Source organism: Anoplolepis gracilipes, chromosome 14, assembly GCF_047496725.1.
Source record: "Anoplolepis gracilipes chromosome 14, ASM4749672v1, whole genome shotgun sequence".
NCBI classification, from domain to species: domain Eukaryota; kingdom Metazoa; phylum Arthropoda; class Insecta; order Hymenoptera; family Formicidae; genus Anoplolepis; species Anoplolepis gracilipes.
In genome coordinates this window covers 6,639,420-6,665,105 of record NC_132983.1, presented here as the reverse complement: position 1 = coordinate 6,665,105, position 25,686 = coordinate 6,639,420, and the positions used below count along the sequence as shown (strand labels likewise).

Here is a 25,686-nt window from a genome sequence, read left to right as displayed (position 1 = left end):
TCGCGCGAATTCCACTCAAGGACTGCAGTAAACATTAGCATAGTCACAAGGTACACGTGAGAGCATACTAGAAACGGAAAATTGCCGAGATTCATAATGAAGAATTGTCCGCTGGAGCTTTGATCAAACGATTCTGTCAGTTGTCTCGTTGAGAGCGGACTGTCATGGGTCCAGGGACGATGGTTAATGGACGCCTGTACAAAGGTTTGCCCGAAAACCGCGACATGAGGGATTTACAGTACTCGCGAGTATCACATACACGGTGAAGAGAGGGCAGGAAAGGGATTTTTCCGAGTGCATACGCATTTTCCGCCAGATAAATAAATAAGCACGATTTTACAGACGTGCACCGGAACGCGTTCGTAATTTAAAATTTATTACGTCACAAAGGAATTAGCGATATCGAATATAATGATTTTACATATTTTCGCAAAACAGTCGTATTTCACACGTAAACTTATGTAAATTTAACAGAGCCAGGTGGGCATCGATCGCTTTCAGTTGAACATTAAAAAAAATAACTTGTTTTTAAAATAAATTTTATAGCACGTATAATCAAATTAAAATATATTCATTTATAATAATTTTGTTAGTTTTATCATTAAAATATTATCGTGTTGTTTATTTATTTATAATGTTTTCCATCTCACTAGCTTGTTTGATGTCGTGTAAAAAATATTGATACTTGTATGTTATGTTGTTTTTAATCAATCAGGTTTCATTAATTAGTCCTTCGTTTTGCGCAAGATAAAATTGTTCGTTCGTTAATTATTGATAACATTTTGATAAGAGAAAACGATTTTAAATAGCGTAAGGCCGACAAAGAAGACTCGTTATATGCTACTAGCGATAGTAGTGTACGGCTGAGCATATAAGTACCTTTACTACTTACGATACTTCCGCGAATTCTCCACTCTAACAATAAGTAAGTAAGTATCGTAAAAGATATTCTTAAATGTCTCTTTTTTTTCGCCAACTCTCGTAATGTTTGAGTCATTAATTTCGTGTTTTATAAAAAAATGCAAGATTACATAAAAAAAGTATATTATTAGATTATTTCATTAACCCCTTGAGTCACAGCGGGTCACTCAGAGACCCACTTTTTTTTCGTAGTTTTTTATTGTTTTAACTACTTTTTTATCAACAAATACCGGATTTTTTCTTTCTACAGAGTCTCTAGAACATCAATAAGTGTAAAAAAAATATGAACCGTCATTAATTGTTAATTGAAAAAATACCATATATAAGCAAACAGTCAAAATTAGTATTTTACGAAAAAATGCATTTTCTACTAATCTATTATGACAATAAATACGACAATTTTTTTATAATCTTAGTACGCTTCAAAGTATTTTTCAGAATTTTTTCAGAATTTTTCACCGTGTTGTTTTTATTAAATCCTCCTTTCTTGATAAAAAATATATAAAAAACAATATTTTCTGTTCTAAATTAAAAGTAACAGTCGTATTCTTTTTTCAATTTTTTCTCTGAAGGTTTTTTTAGATCACAAAATCTGAATCTAAAGAAAAAAAAAATTTAATTTCGAAAATTTAATATAGGAATCCAATATGGCGGAAGTAAAATTTTGAAAATCTCGTCTGCCATCTTGAATTTGGAAAACCTGACAACGGATTCGTAACCAGCGACTCCCAAAAACCTTTATATACCAAATTTTATAAAATACTGACAATTAGAAAAATTCGTGATTCAAAGGGTTAAAAAAGATCGATTCATTTACTTTACTCATCAACACATATTATATTTTATAAGATAATTATAAAACAAATACATACCATATATCAATACATCGCGATAAGCTAATAATCTCGTGTAAATAAAATACATCGCTGTAAGAATAAATTGACAAATATACATTTTTCCCTGTCATTTGTATTAAAAATAAAATAAAAGGAAAAAAATTTTGTCGAAAACAATATTGTCGCGCAGATTTGAGCGCATGTGCAAATTGCGAGGATAAGCCCCGAAAGATCGAAATGCTTTATAACACCATAAACAAAGCCTCCTTCGCGATTCTCCTCCCGCGTCAGACGAGCTTTTTACACTCCCTCGGCATCGTAAATCCTCGCTCGCGCATTAACGGGCAACGTGAAAGCACGTTGAGAAGGGCTTTTGCACGAGCGGATACCTCGTATTCGCCCCCAACGTTTCCGCTGTTTATATCGTCTTACGCTTTTCTCTCATGCCTAATAATTTTATACAGTAATTCCCTCTTACATTCCGCCTCGCTTTCGCATCTGCAACAACCGTTTATTCGCAACTGCATTATTGCATCGGATCCATTATGCAGCGATATATTTAAAACGGTCTCGTTATAAAACAACGGTAAATGCGTTAAAAGACTAGGTATCTGATATCTGATACGATTGAAATACGCTTGAAATTTTCTTATTAGCTTAACAAGTACTTGCAATTCTTTCTGTTCGCTAGTTTTTTTTTTTTTTCTTTTTTTTTCAAGGCAATATCATCAGATTTACTATCGAATTGCATTCTAGCATCGCATTTTATTTTAAAATTTGCAGCGATAAGTCGTAGATAAATATTACGTGTTGCACAATCGTGTACTTTACGACGTAATGACGGGTGACTTATACGATGGCGCAGCGAGGCTTTTTATTGGAAAATGCAATTTTAGAATCGCAATCTAACACGCGAGCGTGAAATATATTTTACAACGATTAATTAACTCACCTTCAAGGGCGGCCTCGTCGGATCTTTTCGCAGCTCCGCGAAACGCGCCTCGAAGCTGTCGTCCCAATATTCCCGACTCCGCATCCACGAGGGCTGCAACAGAAAGGTAAACAGCCGTGAGAAATTTCGCGTTACACAACCGGAAATTGCTGCGCGGCTAATAAAACGAAAGCCGCGAGGACGTAAATTTCGATCACCACGTACCTATATATAACATGGGAAAAGTAGAATAAGATAAAATAATGTACGTTGTACATACGTGTATAATACATATATGTATACGTATACCGTTGCATTTTCGTTCGGTAAAGTTGAAAGTTGATGGATGTTGGCAATTTCGTGAGAACAGATTAAATTGGTCTTTCGTTTTTAATTTAACGAGGTTTCGCGCCTTTAAATAGATGTTTTAACCCTTTGAGTCACGAATTTTTCCAATTGTCAGTATTTTATAAAATTTGGTATATAAGAGTTTTTGGGGTCGCTGATTACGAATCCGTTGTCAGATTTTCAAAATTCAAGATGGCGGATCCAATATGGCAGACGAAGTTTTACTTCCGCCATATTGGATCCCTATATTAAATTTTGGAAATTAAATTTTATTTCCTTTATATTCGGATTCTGCGATCTAAAAAAAACCTTCAGAGAAAAAATTTAAAAAACAATACGACTGTTACTTTCAATTTAGAACAGAAAATATTGTTTTTATATATATTTTTTATCAAAAAAAGGAGGAAACCATCATCCGCAATAAAACAGCATTATAACTATACAAACTATAGGACCAAATATAGAGTGTAGACACCATTTATATATAGGAATGACTTAATTATACCATTATACGTGCGATTAATATGTACATGCGAATTTGATTTTTAATTATATACTGCTTGCGTTTTATTCACACGATGCGTTCCAGAAATTCAAATTCTAATTACATATAATTACACATTTCATTTTCATTGTCAAGCTGAAGAGGATCCAAAACATGGATCGAAACGTTCAATTTTATGATTACAATTTCCATTTGTTAATTTTACCAATGTATTAATATTAATATACTATGCGACATATTATCTAAACTGAAAAAAAGGAAAAAACTTATATTTCCAACCAAATCTCCTCGCTCCTATTGCCTCTTATTTATCCATTTATTCATATTTAATAGTTAGGAGCTTATTCTTAAATTTTATTAAAAAATGGAGGATTTAACAAAAACAACACGGTGGAAAATTGTAAAAAAATTGTGAAAAATACTTTAGAGTGTACTAAGATTATAAAAAAATTGCCGTATTTATTGTCATAATAGATTAGTAGAAAATGCATTTTTTCGTAAAAAAAAGTATTAATTTTGACTGTTTGTTTATATGTATATGATATTTTTTCAATTAACAATTAATGACTGTTCATATTTTTTTTACACTTATTGATGTTCTAGAGACTCTGTAGAAACAAAAAATTCGATATTTGTTGATAAAAAAGTAGTTAAAACAATAAAAAACTACGAGAAAAAAGGTGGGTGACTCAAAAAGGGTTAAAACATTACTGCGAGAAACTTGATCAAGTTCACGAATCACGTGTGTCTAATTTCTTCAAAATTTCGTCCAATTGTCGCATTTGTTTTGTTTTGTTTTTTTTCCAGACTTTCATTTGACCAGATATCTTATTATATATCCATGTATACTTTGTTTCGCAATAATGTTCTTTTGTCTTTGAATTAAATAACGATTGAATATATTTTTCCCGCAACTTTGCGTGCGTCATTCCTTTTTATCGCCTCGTGTTAATAACAGCTTTATCGCGGTAATAGTTTTGACGCGATACCTTGTCGATAAGGTAAACGCACGTAGCGAAATCACGATGACGTCAATGTTGACTTTACACGAAAGCTCTCGCTTTCGCCATCGAGATTCCACGAAAATGCAAGCAAAACATTTCCGAACAAGAACAAACAAAAGGAAATGTTCTCGTTAGTTTATAAGATTTTTCAAAGTCCAAATGCATAACATAAATATCATGATTTCAATTTCATCTTAATTGCAATTTATTTTAAACATTTTTCATGTAATTCATTGCTTCAAGTATCGAGATATATTTAATGTTAAGAAAAGGGAGCTTTTGAGCGACAAATAAAAGTTTTGTTCAAACTAACTTGAGATATACTTTGTCGTAGAATTTTCTCATAAAAATACCAAATGCTATTGTTTTTGGAACATCTTGTATAAAAGACAATAATTCCTCGCCTGAATACCGTCGAGCGTCCGCGACGCGAATTTGCGCTCGAGGATGGGAAGTAATGAAGTAGAGCGAAATTGGAATTCGCGAGGAATCTCATCCCGCCGATTCTAAACATCGATTATGCAAGTCCAAACGCGCCGTGCATTGGTACAGACACCACAAAATTCGAAGACTTCAGTTTCTGGCGCGCCACGTGACCGCAGAAAATCCTGAGCGAGAGAGAGGAAGCGATATAATTTCAATCGACCCCCATCGGGTCTTTCAACGCTGTCACTTCTTCTAACTTGATATCTACTATTCAAGATTTAATGTTTTGATCAAAGTCTTATTTCAAAGTGACAAATGCTTGAACGACTACGCGATAGTAAATGTAAAATTGGACATCCTAATACGTTACATAATTAATCGCACATTATTTTTTATTTCTCTTTAAATAATAGATCGGGATCATAATACACGGGATTCATAAATCGAGGTTGTTTCAAATTGAATTCCGTAATAAATTACAATTGCTGCAATAAATACTAGAAAAATTAATCCCTGTAACTGCGTACTTAAAAAAAAAAAAAAAAATCAAAATTTCAATACAGGTTATATAAAATAAATTATTATGAAATACATGTATTTTTTACAAAGTGTGAACAGTGAAGAATTTAAAGAAAGATAAAGAAAAATTAACGAAAATAATTATTATTACATTAAAGTATTGATTTTTTGATAATTTAAAATATTGATTAAGGATATTTAAAAATATAAACATTTTTTAGTTTATAATTTTGTTTATCTTTTTGTCAAACAATTTGCATCTGTAAAATTTTTCCATTTCCTCTGTTTAAGAAAAATTATTTGAGAAATCAGTAAAGTAAAAATCTCTTAGACTTTTAAACTTAAAGTTACTGAGAATATAATTATAATTACTATTTATAATTTTTAATTACTATGAAATTGACGCAGAAGTGTTTATCAATATTTCATCTCTCGAAACAAATACCACCAATAACATGATTACCGCATATTAAAAGAAATTAAAGAGCGAGCAGCCGGAGAAACGTTTTAATTTCTATCAACAGCAAGCCGCGAAGGAATTAATCACCATAAATCCAGGATCGACGGCGCAGATAAAGCCGAGTCAAAATTAAATCCCGAGCGAAGAGCTCGTCCATCGAGCCCAACGGACTACCCATCGAGATATATCCTCTCCTTCTAAAAGTCTTCTTTCACGGAGCTCTCTCCGATTATCCGGCGATCGGTCGGAGCTTCTTGTAACGGAGCTTATCTCGTCGACGTTAATTAAACATCGAAAAGCTTCGCTTCCTAATCCAACCAGGGTACTTTCTTTCACCTGAGATTATTTAGGGGGAGAGAGAGAGAGAGAGAGAGAGAGAGAGAGAGAGAATATTCCCCCCGAGTCCTCTCACTTCAATTTCTATCTGTCTGCTCTTTTCTTCTTCCATCGGATCTCAATGCTTTTTCTCTCATTTACTAATCGAAATTTGTAAACATTCAGATAAATACGCCTTAAACAATTGAGCTGTCAATTAAATATATTATTAACATATTAGTTTTTTTTTTATATATATTTAAATTCACGCGCGACGTTTCTAAAGAAATTATATTAAGAATTTTTCATTAAAACATAAACAGAACGATATTTTTTTCATTTTTTATATTTCCAGTTTAGTTTTTTAAACACAAAATATTAATAGCTGATACATATTATATCAAATATACATATAGATATATTATTTTTAACAAATGAACTAAAGATACAAAACTTTGTACATAATATCATATAAATGATCAAAAGATCAATAGGGAGTTTGCATGATTTTGAAAAACAATTGCATTTTATAATTTATATATAGTTTTAAATGTAATTATTTTTTTCGTAATTTTTTAATGCAAATTAAGCAAGAAAATCAATAATAAAAATCACATTATTTGAAATTGTCGAATACGATCCGGAAACGACCGAGTCCTCCCGAACGCGATGTGACGTCATAGTGCAATATCTACATTCAGGGAGACGCTAATAGTGCTAAATAGCGTGAAATAGCGTCTCTTTAAACCTAACCAATATATACAGTGACAACACACTATTTTTATTTATTAAAATATCCAGTTATTGTAAAAATGGGCAAAGGTAACACGTACAAAACCTTTTTTGTGTCTCTATGTAAAAGTACAACAATTAAAACACTCAATAAATTGTTTTTCTTTGTACTTCGAAATCAAGAATGACCGAATATCGCAATACAGAATACAGAAAACAAACGTTTGAAACTATTGCATTGTGTGACGTCACGCACTCCAACCAATCAAAATCGTTTTTTCACAAATTAAATTTTATTAAATTTTAATTTAATTTTTTAATACTTTTCTATTGATTAAAATTTAAAATTTTCTTATAAATAAATTTATAATAATATATATTTAAATTACATATATAAAAAAACGTATTTTTTTTTTTAATGCAAACTCCCTATTTTTTAGTCTTCTAATGTTAGTTTTAACGAAACTACGAGAACGTTTGTCGACAAAATGCTCTTTTATTCCAATTGTGTACTAACTATTCCGCGCGTCCGCGGCTTCCTTTCGGTACACGGTAGCGAATGAAGATGAAGCGTTTTACGGACTATCCCAGAAGAGGTGGATATTTCCTCGGAGGATAGAGGGCGATCTTAGAAAGATGGCCGGGAAGGGAAGGGAGGATGAAAACGAACGGACGGGTCTTAAAGGGATATCGAAGTAACGCTATCTTATCGACACAAATCCCATAGGAGACTCCTCTCTTGGGCAACTGCGTACGGTTTTACAAGAGCCACTTTAAGCTGGTTATTCGTCTAGCATGCCGATTGCCTTTTTCCATTACCACGCGACTCATTTGAATCTTGATGTAATAATATTTCTCGAATTTCAACGGGGAATATCAAGAGAAGAACCTGGACAATTTAAAGCCGTTAATATTTACGCATTATTTTTCTGTCGGATTTTATAAGCCGATTTGATTCTTCTTGATGTTGCGAAGAAGCTTAAAATATATATATATATTAATTGAAACAATTAATATATATATATATTTTTTTTAAGAATACACACATATTTTTCAACAAATTATCGATCACAGAATAGAGAGATAATCGTTTTCCATTTCGTTCTGTAGACTTTAAAAGATTGACAAATGTTTCCGAAGAACGTTATTCCGCGCTCCGTTGATAGTTCGATGGCCTAAAGCTCAAGCTTCATTAGTTTCCATGTTAGAGCATGCTAATGTGTGCGTGGACGTACAGCACGGTGCCGAAGTTAACGGCTGCACGGACGATGTGCGATTCGCGAGTTTCACGCGAAATCTACCATAGCGCTTCACAGGCCACGAATAGGAAGGCCCGGAATAAGTTTACGAGATTGACGTTCACAGATACTCGGCGATCGATTCGCAGTGCTTCGCCGACAATCTATACTCCAAGTCGGAGCGACGAACGAGATTCGGGCAACGTGTGCAGCGATGAATTATAACGAGCGTATAAAGCTTTCAATCGAGTTTATCAAACTCGCACAAGTTTGCAAAATACGAAAGACTCGAACTTTACCCAGTAAAAGTGTCTTCTAAGCGTAAAAAAATAATATATTTAATATTTTCTTTCTCTCTCTCCCTTTCTCTCTGCTTAAAAAGGCTATAGCCGGATAAGCATATATAAAAAGTGTTTTTAAATAATACTTGGCCTGTCATTTCCTCACTGTAAAAGAAAATTTTCCTCAAAATTTCAGCTCCTTAACATTATTATTTCCCGAGTTATCGAGAAAAATGTCATTTTTAGTTTTTATTTTTTTTTTCTGTAAATATTCCAGATGATCGCATATCGATTTTTTTCTGAATACTTATCAACGAAAGACACAAAAGAAATATTCTTTCATTAATCTCGAATAAAAACTCGACCTTTAAAAAAAGAATGAAATTAAGAAATGGCTTTTTTTAACATGTTTCTTTCGAGGTTCAATCATCAAACTTTTATAAAATTCTCTTTTTATAGGTCTCAATACTCTCAAATTTTTTCAATTTTTTCGAGTTGGTGCAACATGGTGAAAAAAAATAAAAATCTTTTTTTTAATTATTATTTTTTGATAATAGGACGGAAAATTATTTATTTTTCTTGTAATCTCTTCTCTATAATTGTAATAGTAACGATAAGAGTATTAATGATAATTGTAACAGTTATAATTACACTACAAAATAGAAATATTTTCTATGCAAAAACAATTCTCAAAAATTACAACTTTTTTAGATAAACATTTAATTGTTAATTAAATTGTTTTTGCATAAAAAATATTTCTATCCTGCAGTATAATTATAACTGTTAGAATTATTATAATTACTACTATAATTATTACAAGAAAATATATAATTTTACGTCTTATTACTAAAAAATAATTTTAAAAAATTTTCCATTTTTTTCATCACGTTGCACCAACTCGAAAAAATTGAAAAAATTTGAGAGTATTGAGACATATAAATAGAGTATTCTATAAAAGTTTGGTGATTGAACCTCGAAAGGAACATGTCAAAAAAGCCATTTCTTAATTTCATTCTTTTTTAAAAAGTCGAGCTTTCATTCGAGATTAATGAAAAAATATTTTTTTTGTGTCTTTTGTTGATAAGTATTCAGAAAAAAATCGATATGGAATTATCTCAAATATTTAGAGAGAAGAAAAATAAAAATTGAAAATGATGTTTTTCTCGATAATTAGAAGAAATAATAAAGTTAGGGAGCTGAAATTTTGAGGAAAATGTTTGTTTTACAGTGAGGAGACATAACAGGCCAAATGTTATTTCAAAACTCGTCGGGGGCACTTTTAGTATGCTTATCCGGTTATAGCCTTTATTTTCAATAATTAATAATTGTAATAGAATTAAATGAAATAAGGGGGTGAGAAATTAATTGCATTCGAGGTCGGTAAAAATATTAATACACTGTCTGCAGCACATGGCAACAAGCTTCTATTTTTATTGCACCCTTCCCGCAACATCGATGGATCTATTGAGAGAGTGTTTCGTGCCGCTCTGACGCGCATATAAAAATTTCTTCACACAATTTGCGAAAGTACCTCGTCGTCATTCCATCGAAATGCTATTTTCCGCTCGTAGCAGCCAACCGGACTCGCATTTTTACAAGTAGATTACCGCAAGTGCCGCGCGGATCTGACGGTCGGCGCGGTAAAAAAGCATTTTCGTCCTTAAAAAACTAGCACTAATTGTATACCGCGCAGCGGCCTGCGGCTGTGGCCTGTGTGTTCTTCCTAATGGAAGTTTAATAACTCGCCTTTCTTTTGCATTTTGACCATGGTGCATCATCGTCACGCTTGCCGAACGTGATGTCAGTAATTCTATTTTGCGGCTCGCGAGATTTTAAAAGACAAGACGCGCTCGAAATTATATTACTGGATATAAAGACACTTATAATGCGGATAAAAAAAAAAAAAAAAGGAGCAGGTCTGAAAAGTTGTCACTTTGCAAGTAATTTTTGCTCTCCGCGCATTAGCTCTCTTATTCTTAGAAATATTTCTTAATGTAGAAATATTTTTAAATATTAAAAAGTTCATCGCACTCGCGGAAATATGAGATATTTGCGGCGGCAAATTCATAGTCATGACGCATGGACTTTTTACATTGTTATAACAAGAAGTCATAGAAACATTTATAATTGATTTCTGGATGTTTATTTCTTTCTCTTTCTCTCTCCTTTTCAAAAATTTTATGTTGAACTGAATTCATCGCTAGACAGTTTTGGATTAGAAATCAGAATAAATATGACGTAAATAAATCAGAAAACTTTGTGCTTTAATTCCAGTCAGATATTTATCATCGAGAAGCGAGTTTCAGGCCGAGAATGTAAAATTCCGCTGCTGGGAATCATCTAAACGCGCCACTTTTTTCCATCGATACATTTTACATTAAGCGCCACTGACCTGCCATATAAAGCCACCAGCAATTTAATCTCGTTTTGATAAAAAAAAAAAAAAAAAAAAAAAAAAAAGAGGGAGAGACAGAAAGAGAGAAATGAGAGAAGCTGAACTTGTTGAACTCAGACATGTAACAGAGTGATGTAACACACAGAGCGTGATATATGTCGATTTAATTGTTTCAGACTGCGCTTGAATTACGCGCGAAAATTTTAATTATCGGGCGTCAATTAAAACGCGAAAACGGAATGACTCGTTAAAATCGCTGCTCGTGATATAAATCGCGAGAATACTTTTTACTAATTCAATATTCTTTCGCTTCTTATTAATTAATTCAATCTTCGTACACGTGCCGCGAAATGATGATAATAATAATCTTTATTATGAGATTCGCGCGCTCCGCAAGAGATATATTGAGCGCGAAAGAATATTTGTGAAATGTTAATTCGTATAGAGAGAAAAACCGGAGATTTTAAATTTAATTCAAATATTTATATTTCTGTATTTTCATTTTTGTCGTTACCGTACAAATTCGATCTCTGTGTTTTCCCCTACAATTTAAAATCTATTGAAGAAAATTTATTTTTTTTTTTTTTTATATATTTAAAGACGCGTGCGACAGAATAATATTTAATCGAATTGATCTAATATAAGTATATTCATCTGACATATAAATAAAATTTAATTTGTATCGTTATTTTTAATACAACAATTTGTATTAAAACTTGAAAACTCTGTTGCAACGGAAATTAATGCTCTTGGATACTGAATAAATTTGATTCACTATTGATAACGAAGCATTTTGCCAAACAAATAAAAAGAATGTTAAAAAAAGTAATTATACATCTCGGAGCACTTTAACGTTGCAAGAAATAAATTCACGACGAACGAGAAAGAATCTTTCTCTCTCTGTCTCTGTCGAACGAGAGTCTGCTTGACGGCAGTTTACAATTCCTCGGAGAAACGACAATTCTATGAGAGAAATTCGATATCGAACGCAGAATGGATGGAGAATATGAGGGGGGAAAAGGGAAGCCGTGACCTGATAAGGGGGAGGTGGATGACGCTCCCAGGTTTATTTTCCCTCCTCCTCGTCGTCTAATAGCGCGTCAAAGGAGACACGTAAACGACGGCAATGACGGCGCTCGGTGAAGCGAAGGCAAATGGGTGCATCCAGTGCACTAAAGCGCTCCTTTGTTCCCGACACGTGATTGACGGTGAGTGGTTCACGGTTTCCTACCCCCCGGCACGACGCAGGGGAGAGATTACCGTCGAACGCATCGTGAGGGACGATGCACTCGGCGCGACGAGACGCGACGCGACGCGGTAGGATGCAACCATCCCTGACCTTATTGGCGCGTTTATTGTCGCCAATTTATGCGAGACCAGTTTCGCGGGAAAAGACAAAAGGACAATTTATGTCGCGAATTTATTTCCATTTTCCGATATCCTTCAAAGTTTAACCAATTATTAAAACAAATTATTAAAAAAAAATAGACAAGTGAAAAAATCTTTTCCCAATCATCTTTTTAAACCATGTTGATACAATAGGGAGTTTGCAGGATTTTGAAAAACAATTGCATTTTATAATTTATATATAGTTTTAAATGTAATTATTTTTTTCGTCATTTATTAATGCAAATTAAGCGAGAAAATCAATAATAAAAATTACATTATTTGAAATTGTCCAATACGATCCGGAAACGACCGCGTCCTCCCCGAACGTGATGTGACGTCACAGTGCAATATCTGCATTCGGGGAGACGCTAATAGCGCTAAATAGCGTGAAATAGCGTCTCCTCAAACCTAACCATATATGCAAGACACTATTTTTATTTATTAAAATATCCAGTTATTGTGAACATGGGCAAAGGTAACACGTACAAAACCTCTTTTGTACCTCTATGTAAAAGTACAACAATTAAAACACCCAATAAATTGTTTTTCTTTGTACCTCGAGATCAAGAATGACCAAATATCGCAATGCAGAATACAGAAAACAAACGTTTGAAACTATTGTACTGTGACGTCACGCACTCCAACAACCAATCAAAATCGTTTTCTCACAATTTAAATTTTATTAAATTTTAATTTAATTTTTTCATACCCTTCTATTGATTAAAATTTAAAATTTTCTTATAAATAAATTTATAATAATATATATTTAAATTACATATATAAAAAATGTATTTTCTTTTTAATGCAAACTCCCTATTAATTCTAATTAATCGTAGAAAATTATTATTCGACTATGGAACAAAAAATTGGGCATTCGGTGTCTTTTTAATGAAGGACAAATCGACTTCAAACTGAACGATGTTCCGTGCGGAAATGTCCACGTACGCCGACAAATTATTGTGACGCGAGACACGAATAAAATTATTCTCCCTCTTTCTCGTTACTAGTCGTACTCATACAGAATCCTGGATGAAACAAAATTTACGATGCAACACGTTGTCGCGTCGAATGTGGAATTTTGTTCGATGAGTATGCGCAAATTGTGTTTATCGGATTGCATCTCGATTGCGTCGTGTTGTCATAATTGCTCGTGTTACCCGACATCTGCACATTTATCGAAAGATCACCCGACGAAAGAATCACTCGCATGATGCAGACAATGAAACGTTTCACGGGATATATCGGAAAGAAACAAGAACTCCGAAGAGATCCATCGCGTAGAATTTTGAGATACAATATGTCTTACACTCAAAAAAAAAAATATTTTGCTGATATAGATAGATTTCTAGATGTCTCAATGAAAATTTATCGCTACTTTTCCCATCTGTTAGAATATTGTTTGCCATTTATAGAATTTATAGCAGCAATATTCTAAGCAGTACCTCTAGAAAATTTAGATCCCATTGCCAAATATTAATCACAAATATAATTGTCCCTGACAAATAGTACAGATATAAATTCCGTCTTTGTCGTTTAAATTGATTAAGTGCAAAATATATGCGGTATCACAGTGTATTTGCTAATAATTTATCTGTATCAATTAATTTTTTACACCTAGAAAATTTTTATTGAAGTTGCAACATCATTTTTTTTTTTTGAGTGTACGATAATCGCAAAATTTCCTTCTTTAATAACTTTTACGTGGATTAGCGCCATATGCTATAATATATATATATATTTGCGTCCAGATTCAGAATACGTAAAGATAATCTCTGCAAAGTAAAAAGTATCCCGATATACATTATATAAATTGGCAGTAATTAATTATTATATGTATATATATAATATAATATATATAATTTTTGTTTAATCTAAAATTTTAAATCCTATCGAAATCCTATTTCTTTGAAAAGCATCTATTTTAATCTTTTAACAGAGTTACTTTAATGGAATTGCTAAATCAATCAGTCAAGTACTAAACAAACGTACCCAATTGTTTAGAGTAATTGCTGACTTTGTAAATTCAACGGTTCCGCAGGACGACGATAAAAAAATTAGAAAAGCATGAAAAAAGTTTATCAAACTTGGCGCTTTTTGGCAGAATAAAATTTTGCTTGCAATAATTTAATCTATTCTAATGGACTAAAAAACAATTATACGTGTGTGTGTGTTATTGCTGTCATTACGAAGAAATGGCTTATCACGAATATTATTAATAATTTAATACATCATATATATTATATTGCATCACTAGTGAAAATCACATTATTATTATTAATGCAAATGATAAATCCTGTATTTTAAATACTGATCAATAAAATGTAATATTACGTAGTGTAGCATTAAAAATTACGTTAAAAATGACTATAATAATGACAATTTATATCGCTGATGCATCTCGACATGTCGATCGATCGATTAATGTGTGATTGATATATGATTCTATTTTAATTATTATAAATATATTAAAATATATTACATAGGATTAAATATGTTTCTCTCTCTCTCTCTCTCTCTCTCTCCGATACATTATATATCGAAGGAGCAACAATCGATTATCACATCATATTGTGTTAGAACGATAATGCGTCGAACGAAGTTAGTTCAATTCAACGCTTGTCATTCCGACAATGCTTTAGGCTGTTTAACAATATGACGCATAGATTGCACGCAGCGACGTGTGTAATACAATACGTTTAGAGTATCGTAACAGCGAGGGCGACAGAATCACACATAAATCGCTTCATATTGTGACGTATTACTTGCTCCATTAAATATGATAATTAGTGATTCTCAAGACAAAGCATAAAAAGAATTATCTTAAAATTTTTATAATTTTAGAATGTAAATATAAAAAGTATACATTTTTGTTAGTTTATCGAGTTTTGAAGTGAAACTGCCAAAAGCTTAAAATTCTCGCATACTTTTCTTATTATATAATTTAAATAAATAATAAGTCAAAAATTTCATGTTTAAAATTGATAAATTAATAATTTTATATACAGGGTGTCCCATTTTAATTCTTCCAGTGAAATATCTCGAAAAATATGGAAAATTCGAAAAAATATTTCAGACAAAAGTTGTACGGTTTCTAGGGGGACATAAGATGGTGCCGTTAGTTTGACCTTGAAGAGTCACGTAAAGGTCATTTTGAATTTCTTAAATGGAACATATATATTTTTGCATATTCTTGCAGCTTATCTCGAGAGCTTTCCAAAACACTATGATAAAATGTTTTTTCATTAAACACTTTTCGAGTTATAAGGCTTCAAAGTTGCAATATTTTGACATAAAATACAAGACACATATCTCGTAAAATATTCATTTTTCGATTATCTTACCCTAATATTTTTATGTACAGAATAACGAGACAAATCAATTGGCGTAATTAAAACACATAATTATGTTAAAGTAAAAATGTGTAACTGCTAGTTGCAAATTTAGATTTTTTTCTTAAAGATAACTATGTGTTTTCTTTACACCAATTGCTTCGTCTCATTATTCTGTGCATAAAAGTATTAGGATAAGATAATCGAGAAATGAATATTTTACGAGATATTTTGTATTTGATGTCAAAATATTGTAACTTTGAAGCCTTATAACTCGAAGTGTTTAATGAAAAAACATTTTATCATAGTGTTTTGGAAAGCTCTCAAGATAAACTACAAGAATATGCAAAAATATATAGGGTGTGCCATTTAAGAAATTCAAAATGACCTTTACGTGACCTTCAAATGACTCTTCAAGGTCAGACCAATGATACCATCTTATGGCCCCCTCGAAACCATACAACTTTTGCCGGAAACATTTTTCTCTCCCAGACTTGGTTTTCGAGATATTCGACTGGAGGAATTAAAATGGGACACCCTGTATAATATTTCTACATACATATATATATATATATAATTTATAACTTTATTTAACTGCGATTAAATAATAGACTCGGACGATATCATAGATTTAGTGGTTTAGCTTTTATTTTTGACGTTTTCGTGGTCATTATTGTGTCAGGACATTACCAAAATCGATCAATGGAGAGGAAAGGCCTGATAGCCGATAACCGAAAGCGGAATTTCGGTCGAGGAAATTTAGTGCATAATATCTGAGCACAGAGAGTCATGGTTATATTTCATAGTTTCTACAGTCCACATATCTTCTATATTTACACTAATCTCTATACCTAGATTATTTTGTCTGATAAAAATGTAATATTTTATACAATTGCAACGCCACTCTGTAATTATATAAAATCAGAAGATTAGATTTATTTTATTTAATCCATCATGAGATGGAAAAGTTTGTATATTTTTGCAAAAATTTCTTTCCTTCAGGGAAATAATAAATTATTCGTTCCAATAAAATATTTATAAGGGGATAATATTAGAAAAAAAGAAAAAAAAAAGAAGATTAATGTGTATTCGATTCTTCGTAATGTCAGTTTACTATCAAAGCACATGGAATCGTACGCAAACTGAACCTTACCTACATATTGTAAGAGTTCTTTTCCTAAGCTATGGTCAAGGGTATCCGTAACGCGTTTATGTATTTTACACAGCTATTTCTGTTCTAATATAGATACTTCTAATACGAAAGGTCAACAACTAGCTAAAGCAGCCTAGCAGACAAAATCGATCGGTTTAAATGCTAGAAATCTTTCACAGGTACTTTTTTATTTAAACTTTGACAAAAATATTTTTTTTAATATAATAGAGATCTGCATATTGAAATTAAAAATAGCAATAATTAAAAATTTTTTGCGAACTAATAGAATTTCTTAAATATTGTCCTTCCTCCTTCTCCACGTAAAAAAAAGTATATAGGTATAACAGTTATACCTATATAAGAAAATGTGAAAAATCGCGATATAAAATTTAGATGAATGATAAAAATATAAAAACGGACTTTTATTCGCGCAAATTAATAACGATATTTACAAGTTTGCGGATACACATTTGTTGCATGTCGTTCTATTATATTGTATTTGTACAAAAGAAAGCACGTGAAAGATTAAGTAAATGTTGTTATGAAACCATTTTAATATATGTATACTAAATGACAGATATTGATGAATATCTGTCATTAATTGAATGTTTAGTAAAGAAAGAAGTCATAATTCTATTGAAATTTGTAGAATTAATGTCATGTTAATAATTTTCAAAAGTATCTAATATTAGAAAATATAATAGCTAAATCTCTTATATTTTAGAAAATGTTATAATGATAAAAATTAAATTTTATAAAACATATTGAAACTCTAAAAAGAAATAAATATTTACTTTGAAGTAAATGATTAAAACAGAACAAATTGATAGCGAGTTGTGATTTCCTGAACAAGATAATCTAATATAAATTAGTTATAAAATTTATACTTAAAATATTTATATATTTATACTATTACAATGTTACGAGTATAATGCACAATTTTAGTTATTAATCATTCGTTATTACCGATTTTCCGATATCGAGTTTGCACCTGCAATTCTATATAAACCAAGTCGTCGAATATGTAATATTTAAAATACGCCCTCCATTTGCAAATTTAATAAAACCGTCGCTTTTATTCCGTGAGATATCGCTTCATTATTCACAGAGGCCACATAATCCTCGACATTTTATCGACACTTGTGGGAAAAAAAAAAAAAGAAAAATTACGAGGACGAACAAAGAATCGCGCGCAAAAGCTAAGTACGCGATGTAATCAGATTTTATCGAGTAATATATAAACAACACAAGAGCAATCTATCAACGTAGGAATAATCGATTGAAATCTGATAGTCTTTCATCTTGCAGCGCAATTTCGTAAAAGCGCTACTATTTCTTTCTTTCAAATATCGGTTTACATTTAGCATCATTACACGAAAGATTGATCGATACAAATATCGGATATAACAATTTAAACTGGTATTATGAAAGAATTTACGTTTACTTTTTTTTATATAGACAAGTCAATATTTCTCTATTATTTCTCTTGAAAAATTTAAACGGAAAAAACAAGACTTTCTTTCAGTTATTATTCATCAAGTTGGATTTTTTACATTTCAAAATTTCATTTTTTAATCGCTTTAAGGAGATGCTGGATTACCGACCGAGTTCTAACCTAACAAAACAATATATTTGCTTAATATAAAAGTTGCAATTTTATATACATAAAATAAAATAGATTCTTCGGGGTCAGAATTGCATGAAAGAATATTTGTGAACTTTTAGAAATGAGCAACAACATTTTCTGTAACAAAATTTGTTTTATTTAGGCTTCTAAGCTCATTTGTTAGGTTAGAACTCGGTCGGTAATCCAGCATCCCCTTAATACATCTTCAAATTTCATACACTTTTTTCAAAAAGAAGGTAATAATTTCTCGTTTACTTAAAAAATATTGACTCTTGTAATCGATTTAATTCATAATAGAAGGATGATACGGTATATATTTGTGATAAAGTAATTTCAAATTTAGAAGAAATCAAACGCGTGACACACACGCGACCGTCTTGGAAAATAAAGCACGGTTTTGCCGATGCCATCGTTTTCCATCGTTTATTTATCCGAAGCGAGCTACTTTAAAAGCTTCGCACGTACGTTATGTCTCGCATAAATATTTTTTGCCCCGCGCATGCTGCAACGACACACCGGCGAAATAACTGGCCTCGAAATAGGATCCGCTGATCAGGAGACTTACCATCCTCTTTTCAAGGAATCCGAAACGTGCTCGATGACGAGGATAGTGACGAGGTGAAAGAAGACCAAAGAAGCGGAAACAGCGCGGGCTTTTTCCCTTCTCTTGAATTCTAAGGTATCGACTTTTCAATTGGGTCACGTATACGTCGATTCTGCATTCACGTATACATATATCTACGTATATAGGATGGGTCAGGGACATTCACTCCCTGCGAATGTTATTTGTACGCTACATGATTGAACCAAGATGTGTATAAGCAACTGGCAATCGTATTTCTAGATTAAAAGCTTTTTAGCGGAGATTGAAAAAATCTATTTATAAAAAGTTGAAAGTTAAACATAATAGACAAAGAGAACGACGTTTAAAATGTAAGCTGAAAATAGCATGGTAAATAAAACTGGACGCTTCGTGGACATTTTTTACTTGTTACAAATGTAGTATATTATTTGTAACATACCAAAAAATTTTTCTCTACATGGAAATGTCAAATTAAATAAAAAAATATCGCAAACACTTTCTTAAATCTTCATCAAGTTGTTAATTATAATTCCATTCTATCTTATTGTTAGACGAATTTGACAAAAGAGTCTATGCTGCTTTCGCCTCTTTTATTTCCTCTCTCATCTCGTTGCTATCAAAAGTAGAAATAACGAAATAAACATTCTGCTTTAATTAACAAGAATGTATTTCAAAAATTTAATAAGTTTTCAGATGAAATAAGAATCGTTTAAAAAAAGATTGTTTTTTTTTTATTCCTTCAGCTTTTGAGGAGCAAAAAAGGCTATTATTTTGCAAAAAAAGATTTAATTCCCATCGCGAAAACCCGCTGCAGAAATTTATGGGTGACAGACTCCACACAGTAAAGTGGAAGAGGGCGAATCGGGTCAGGTGAAGGAAATGTGTTTCCGAGAAAACGTGCGACGGGATCGCGTAACGATATCCACGTATATCGACATCGGCAAAGTGGACGCACGCGTATCTAAAAGCAACTTGCGAGAGACCGGGTTAAGGTTCGACCTGTTCGCGTCTCTGTGTATACGTGCGCACAACGTATTATTCATTCTTAACCCTATGAGTCACAACGGGTCGCCCAGAGACCCACCTTTCTTTTCGTAATTTTTTATTGTTTTAACTACTTTTTTATCAACAAATACCGGATTTTTTCTTTCTACAGAGTCTCTAGAACATCAATAAGTGTAAAAAAAAATATGAACAGTCATTAATTGTTAATTGAAAAAATACCATATATAAACAACAGTCAAAATTAGTACTTTTTTTTACGAAAAAATGCATTTTCTTTTTTTCTAAATTTTTTCTCTGAAGGTTTTTTTAGATCGCAGAATCTGAGTCTAAAGGAAACAACAAGATTTAATTTCCAAAATTTAATAGAGATCCAATATGGCGGAAGTAAAATTTTGAAAATCTCGTCTGCCATATTGGACCCGCCATCTAGAATTTGGAAAACCTGACAACGGATTCGTAATCAGCGACCCCCAAAAACCCTTATATATCAAATTTTATAAAATACTGACAATTAGAAAAATTCGTGACTCAAGGGGTTAAAGCAGCGAACAAGGAAAGATACACAACAGCATCACGATCCGCGATATGGAAGGCAGGACTGACGCGTGTCACTCTTCGTAAGGCTTGCGTAAAAGTTATTTAATGAAGATGATTCATATGTCTTTAGGTAAAAAAATTTCCTGATTTTCCAGCTATTTTTGTTCAAAATTCCAAGTAAAAAGAATATTTTCCAAACTTTTTAATACAACTAATTCTCTAAAATAAATTTTTTTATTACATACATTTTCTAATGTTTTTCATTCATACGAAAGAAGAACACGAAGCCTCTTCAGTTTCAAAGTTAGATTTATAAATGTGCTAAAAAAACTGAAGAACTTTCATAAAATAATTTTTAAAATAATTTTTTTCTTTTTTTTTTTTAATATATGTATTTATACGAAACAAACTGAAACGTCAAGTTCCTAACGTTGTCTCATTTTATCTGCCGACAATTTTTTAATTTCTTATCAGATTTTAAGCGCTTAGGAATTTCACAATATTTATATAAAAAGTTTTATACGTAAAAATTATTAGAATATTAATTAAATTGCCAAATTAAACACTTATTATATGTCGATAATTCTATCGATTGACGAGATGTGTTATTTTTCGTTATTATCGAGAGAAAGAGAGAGAGAGAGAGAGAGAAAAAGAGTTCTATATATCAAAATTATTAAAATATTTATTAAACAAATTACAAAATAAATTGCCCGAAATGCCAAGCATATAAATATCAAGATAAGACATTGGTTTTGTTTTAATAATTCTATCGACTTTAATAAGATTTCGTGTCAGTTTATAATCACTTTTAATTTCCAAAGAGGGTTCTATGCATAAAAATTATTACAATATATTTATCAAACAAATTAGATTAGGAGACACAAAATATACAAGTATTGATTGTGACGCTGGTCATATTTCGAATGCTCTATCGACTTTAAATGAAATTTCGTGTTATTTTTTGTGTCGTTTTTGTGCTGCAATCACTTTCTAAACAAAGTTTTAGATATGTGTACAAATTATTAGAATATTTTTTAAAACAAATTAAATATCGAAACGCCGCTATAACATGAATCTCATTTACGTCGTTTCTCGGGCGATTTAATTTATATAATTATCTAATATAATATTCTAATAATTTTTATGTATAAAATGTTTTCGAAAAAATTCCCTGAATCCCAATAAAATTCCATGAGACTTTCCCGATTTTCCATATACAAAAGAAATCCCTGAATATTACCGGTTTTCCATGTTTTTCCAGAGAATAGACACCTTTATTTGTAATTTATAGCGTGAAAAATGTTACAAATTTTTTAAGTTTTTGCATAATTTATAAGAGAAAAAAGTTTTAAATGAAAGGAATTTTTTTCGATTAATAGAAAAAAGATTCCAACAACTAAATTAAAATTATTATTTATTTTCTTCGTTACTTTTGTAATCAAAAAATTAACGAGCATTTCTGTCAAATATTTCATAAATGTTCCCGATAAGAGAAAATAAAGAATAGATGAGGTGATTCCCTAAGAAAACACTCGGTAGAACTGTAAGTAGATTACAGCGTTGTTTTACACGTGGCTCCATATATGTATAGAGAGACTCTTACAAGTCACTTCCAGTATGATAAGCAAGAAGAAGACACGACATTTTGTTTTCTTAATGAAAATTTAATAGTATGCAAATGATGTTTCATTAAAGGCGACACGTGTCGAGCATTATCGACGTTTTATCTCAATGTTTAACAAGCAATCAAACGTTCCTGTCTTAATTGAAATCTTGCTTGACGCAATTGTGTTCTCGATCTCTCAACATAAACACTGCATTTTTATGAATTAATTATCAAGTTAATTAGATTCTAACTTTGTTCTTCTTTGGGATTAATTTATTCAAAATAAAAAAAAAGTATATAATCATTATTTTAATTATAAAGAGAGAGAAAATATCAACGGTATAACTAATAAAAGAATTTTTTTAAAATAAAGTGAATATACGCGCTTTGCAATAATGAGTTTGCATTAAAAAAAAAATACATTTTTTTATATATGTAATTTAAATATATATTATTATAAATTTATTTATAAGAAAATTTTAAATTTTAATCAATAGAAAGGTATTAAAAAATTAAATTAAAATTTAATAAAATTTAAATTGTGAGAAAACGATTTTGATTGGTTGGAGTGCGTGACGTCACAGTGCAATAGTTTCAAACGTTTGTTTTCTGTATTCTGTATTCGATTATTCTTGATCTCAAGATACAAAGAAAAACAATTTATTGGGTGTTTTAATTGTTGTACTTTTACATAGAGGTACAAAAGAGGTTTTGTACGTGTTATCTTTGCCCATTTTCACAATGACTGGATATTTTAATAAATAAAAATAGTGTGTTGTCACTTTATATATTGATTAGGTTTGAGGAGACGCTATTTCACGCTATTTAGCGCTATTAGCGTCTCTCCGAATGAAAGATATTGCACTGTGACGTCACATCGCGTTCGGGAGGACTCGGTCGTTTCCGGATCGTATTCGACAATTTCAAATAATGTAATTTTTATTATTGATTTTCTCGCTTAATTTGCATTAAAAAATTACGAAAAAAATAATTAAATTTAAAACTATATATAAATTATAAAATGCAATTGTTTTTCAAAATCATGCAAACTTCCTATTTGCTCGATTTTTATACTAATGACATTTCAACGATTATCTCATCGTAGAAATGTGTAATGTTATACTTTTACACTTTCGCTTCTTCCCTCGGAATAAGTTAGTTTGTAAAGCATTAGATCGTTAAAAAAAAGCATCAGTATATATAAAGCTCGCGCATACGCGTCGATAACTTCCTTCGAAAAGTTTCCTTCGTGAAGGTAATAGAAAAAGTTTTCTCGTATAGCCGGGAGAGAAACGTTGCAGTCTGCGCGACGATGTTTAACATCGCCGACACTGTATTATTATCGATGTCTCATCGGTAGAACACATGAAAGCGTATACGTAATAGTGATGGACGATCTCGATTCGATTTTCAGAAAATCCATCTTTCTCCTTAAAAAATCGATTCTTTTCTGTTCGATTCTTATACGAATCGATTTTTTTTTTTGTAGAAAATCGAATTTTGATCTGTTGATTTGATGTACGTATGTTTAGTGGTGCCAGAAGTGGCGCTTTTCAATCTGCGCACAAATGGAAAATTGAATAAATATATTTAAACAAAAAAAAAAAATGTTTTAAAATATTTTTATTCTTTTTTTAAATATTTTTGAGTGTCTCCGAAACTAATGTCAAATAATTTTATAAATCAAATTATTTTAAAGTAAAACATAATTTACTATAATTATGCAAATATAATTCATTTTTCACAAAATCATGACTTTTTAATTTTTGTTATGTAGTTTTGATTTTTTAGATCGATTTTTAGGAAATCGATTCTTTTGGTCCGATTTTTTTAGTAAATCGATCTCAGTTACTTCGATTCAAGATCGATTAAAAAATCGATTCTTTCTCAAATATCGCCCATCACTAATAACGTAAGTCCATCCCTGTTTTCTTCCTATATATCAAAATTAAGAAAGCGACGCGATTTTGCGGGGGCACAAAAAGTTCAACTCTGGACGCGGTCTTTCGTTTCCACATCCGGGGAAATTGCGCGGCGAAAGCAGCAAAAATGTGTCGATCGATCGTGAAAGATAGAGCTGGAAAAAAACTGGACGCAAACGGCACCGCCGTTTCCCGGTCGCGTGGAAAAGCGACAGAGATGAAAGCACAAGGATATGCGCGCAGATTCCGCAGCAACAGAGGGTCGGAAAATTGATGGCTGGGCAGAGTCCAAAAACTTTCCGCTGCAGCCGGCTCTGGGATTTCCATTAGTCGGTACGTCGCACGAATCGCGACGCGATATTTATTCGGTGGACTCGCGCGCGTTTCCAAATTTCCGCCGGCAAATACGGCGACATCGAATAATAGCGGTCTCGTCTGAACGAATGATGCGCTTTTTTTCCCCCCTCCCCCCTTATCCGATGGTTGACGCGACTGAGGTGAATTGAACGAATGGGACAAATATAAAGCAAACGTTGTGACTTTCACATTGCAAAACTCGAGAGAAATAAAAATTGAGAGAACAAAATTGGTTTGACCAAGATATAAGATCGTGAAGGAGATTAATAGTATAATTTACAGATAATTATTATTATTATTTTTTTTTAATCAAAGTTATTTAAAAACACAACAATGTAAAATATTTATCCCATAAATTCGTTGAGAAATAACTGCCGAATAAAAACATTAATAAAAAACTTTACTCGTATTTTTTGAAAAAGCAATTTACAGTATTAATTGTGATATCATGAGACTTTTTTTTTTTTTTTTTTTTTTAATGTTCCTCGTAATAGAGCAAACTCGCGGGTAAGACGATTAACTAACTGCAGCGTAGCTCGAAAGCATACGAATGAAGAGCGGCTTCCACAAAGGCAAAGAGGCACGTCAGAAAGTGAGGAGGGAAGGAGTGAACGAAAAAGGAGCGAACTTGATTAAAAGCCGATAATACCTAACCTGAAGCGGCACACGGAATTCGATTTCCCGATTTGCATTCACGGGCGAACGCTTCGTTTCTTTTCCGACAAGAGCGAAATTCGTTGGGCTAACCTGCTATGCCTATCGCTTGGCTTTTTTCTAAAGAAAAAAAAAACTCTCACCGAAAAAATGTGTTGTGTGTGTTCTCTTTAAAATATATATTTCCCCTTCATATATTTTATATTTGGGTTAAATAAAAAGTCATGTTAAAGTATTTGCTAGAAAGGTCAATAAAATAAAATATGATATGTGACAAATTTTTTATTTAATAATTAATAATTAATAATTAAATATACCGTAATAATGATAAATCTATATTTTTAAGATTCATATTTATAAAGAGGATATTAGAAAATGTGGTAAAAACGTAATTTAAATGCACTCAATTATTATATTTAATACGTATTTAATTACCATTTTTTATGTGTTTGACATTTGTATTAAGATTGAACGTTGCAGAGAAAAAATTGACAATTTTTTTTGCTTTCGTTTCAATTGTGTATCGCAACAAACCTTCCCCTTTTCAACTGCATATTTGCTGGTATCAGTGTATTTTTTATCGCCCTAGGGCCATTCTACTCGTGTTTTC

The 25,686-nt window shown here is 31.7% G+C and overlaps 1 protein-coding gene and 1 long non-coding RNA gene across 2 annotated transcripts in view; one reads left to right on the top strand and one right to left on the bottom strand.

Moving 5' to 3' along the window:
* The window catches only part of Alpha-man-iib (alpha-Mannosidase class II b), a 94,046-nt gene that overhangs the window by 41,205 nt on the left and 27,155 nt on the right, over positions 1-25,686 (bottom strand). The window contains exon 2 of the mRNA XM_072905325.1: positions 2,710-2,802. Within this exon, the coding sequence (XP_072761426.1) occupies positions 2,710-2,802 (93 nt within the window). The remainder of the gene's footprint in view (positions 1-2,709; positions 2,803-25,686) is intronic.
* The window catches only part of LOC140672887 (uncharacterized), a 107,563-nt gene that overhangs the window by 54,949 nt on the left and 26,928 nt on the right, over positions 1-25,686 (top strand). The window lies entirely within an intron of this gene.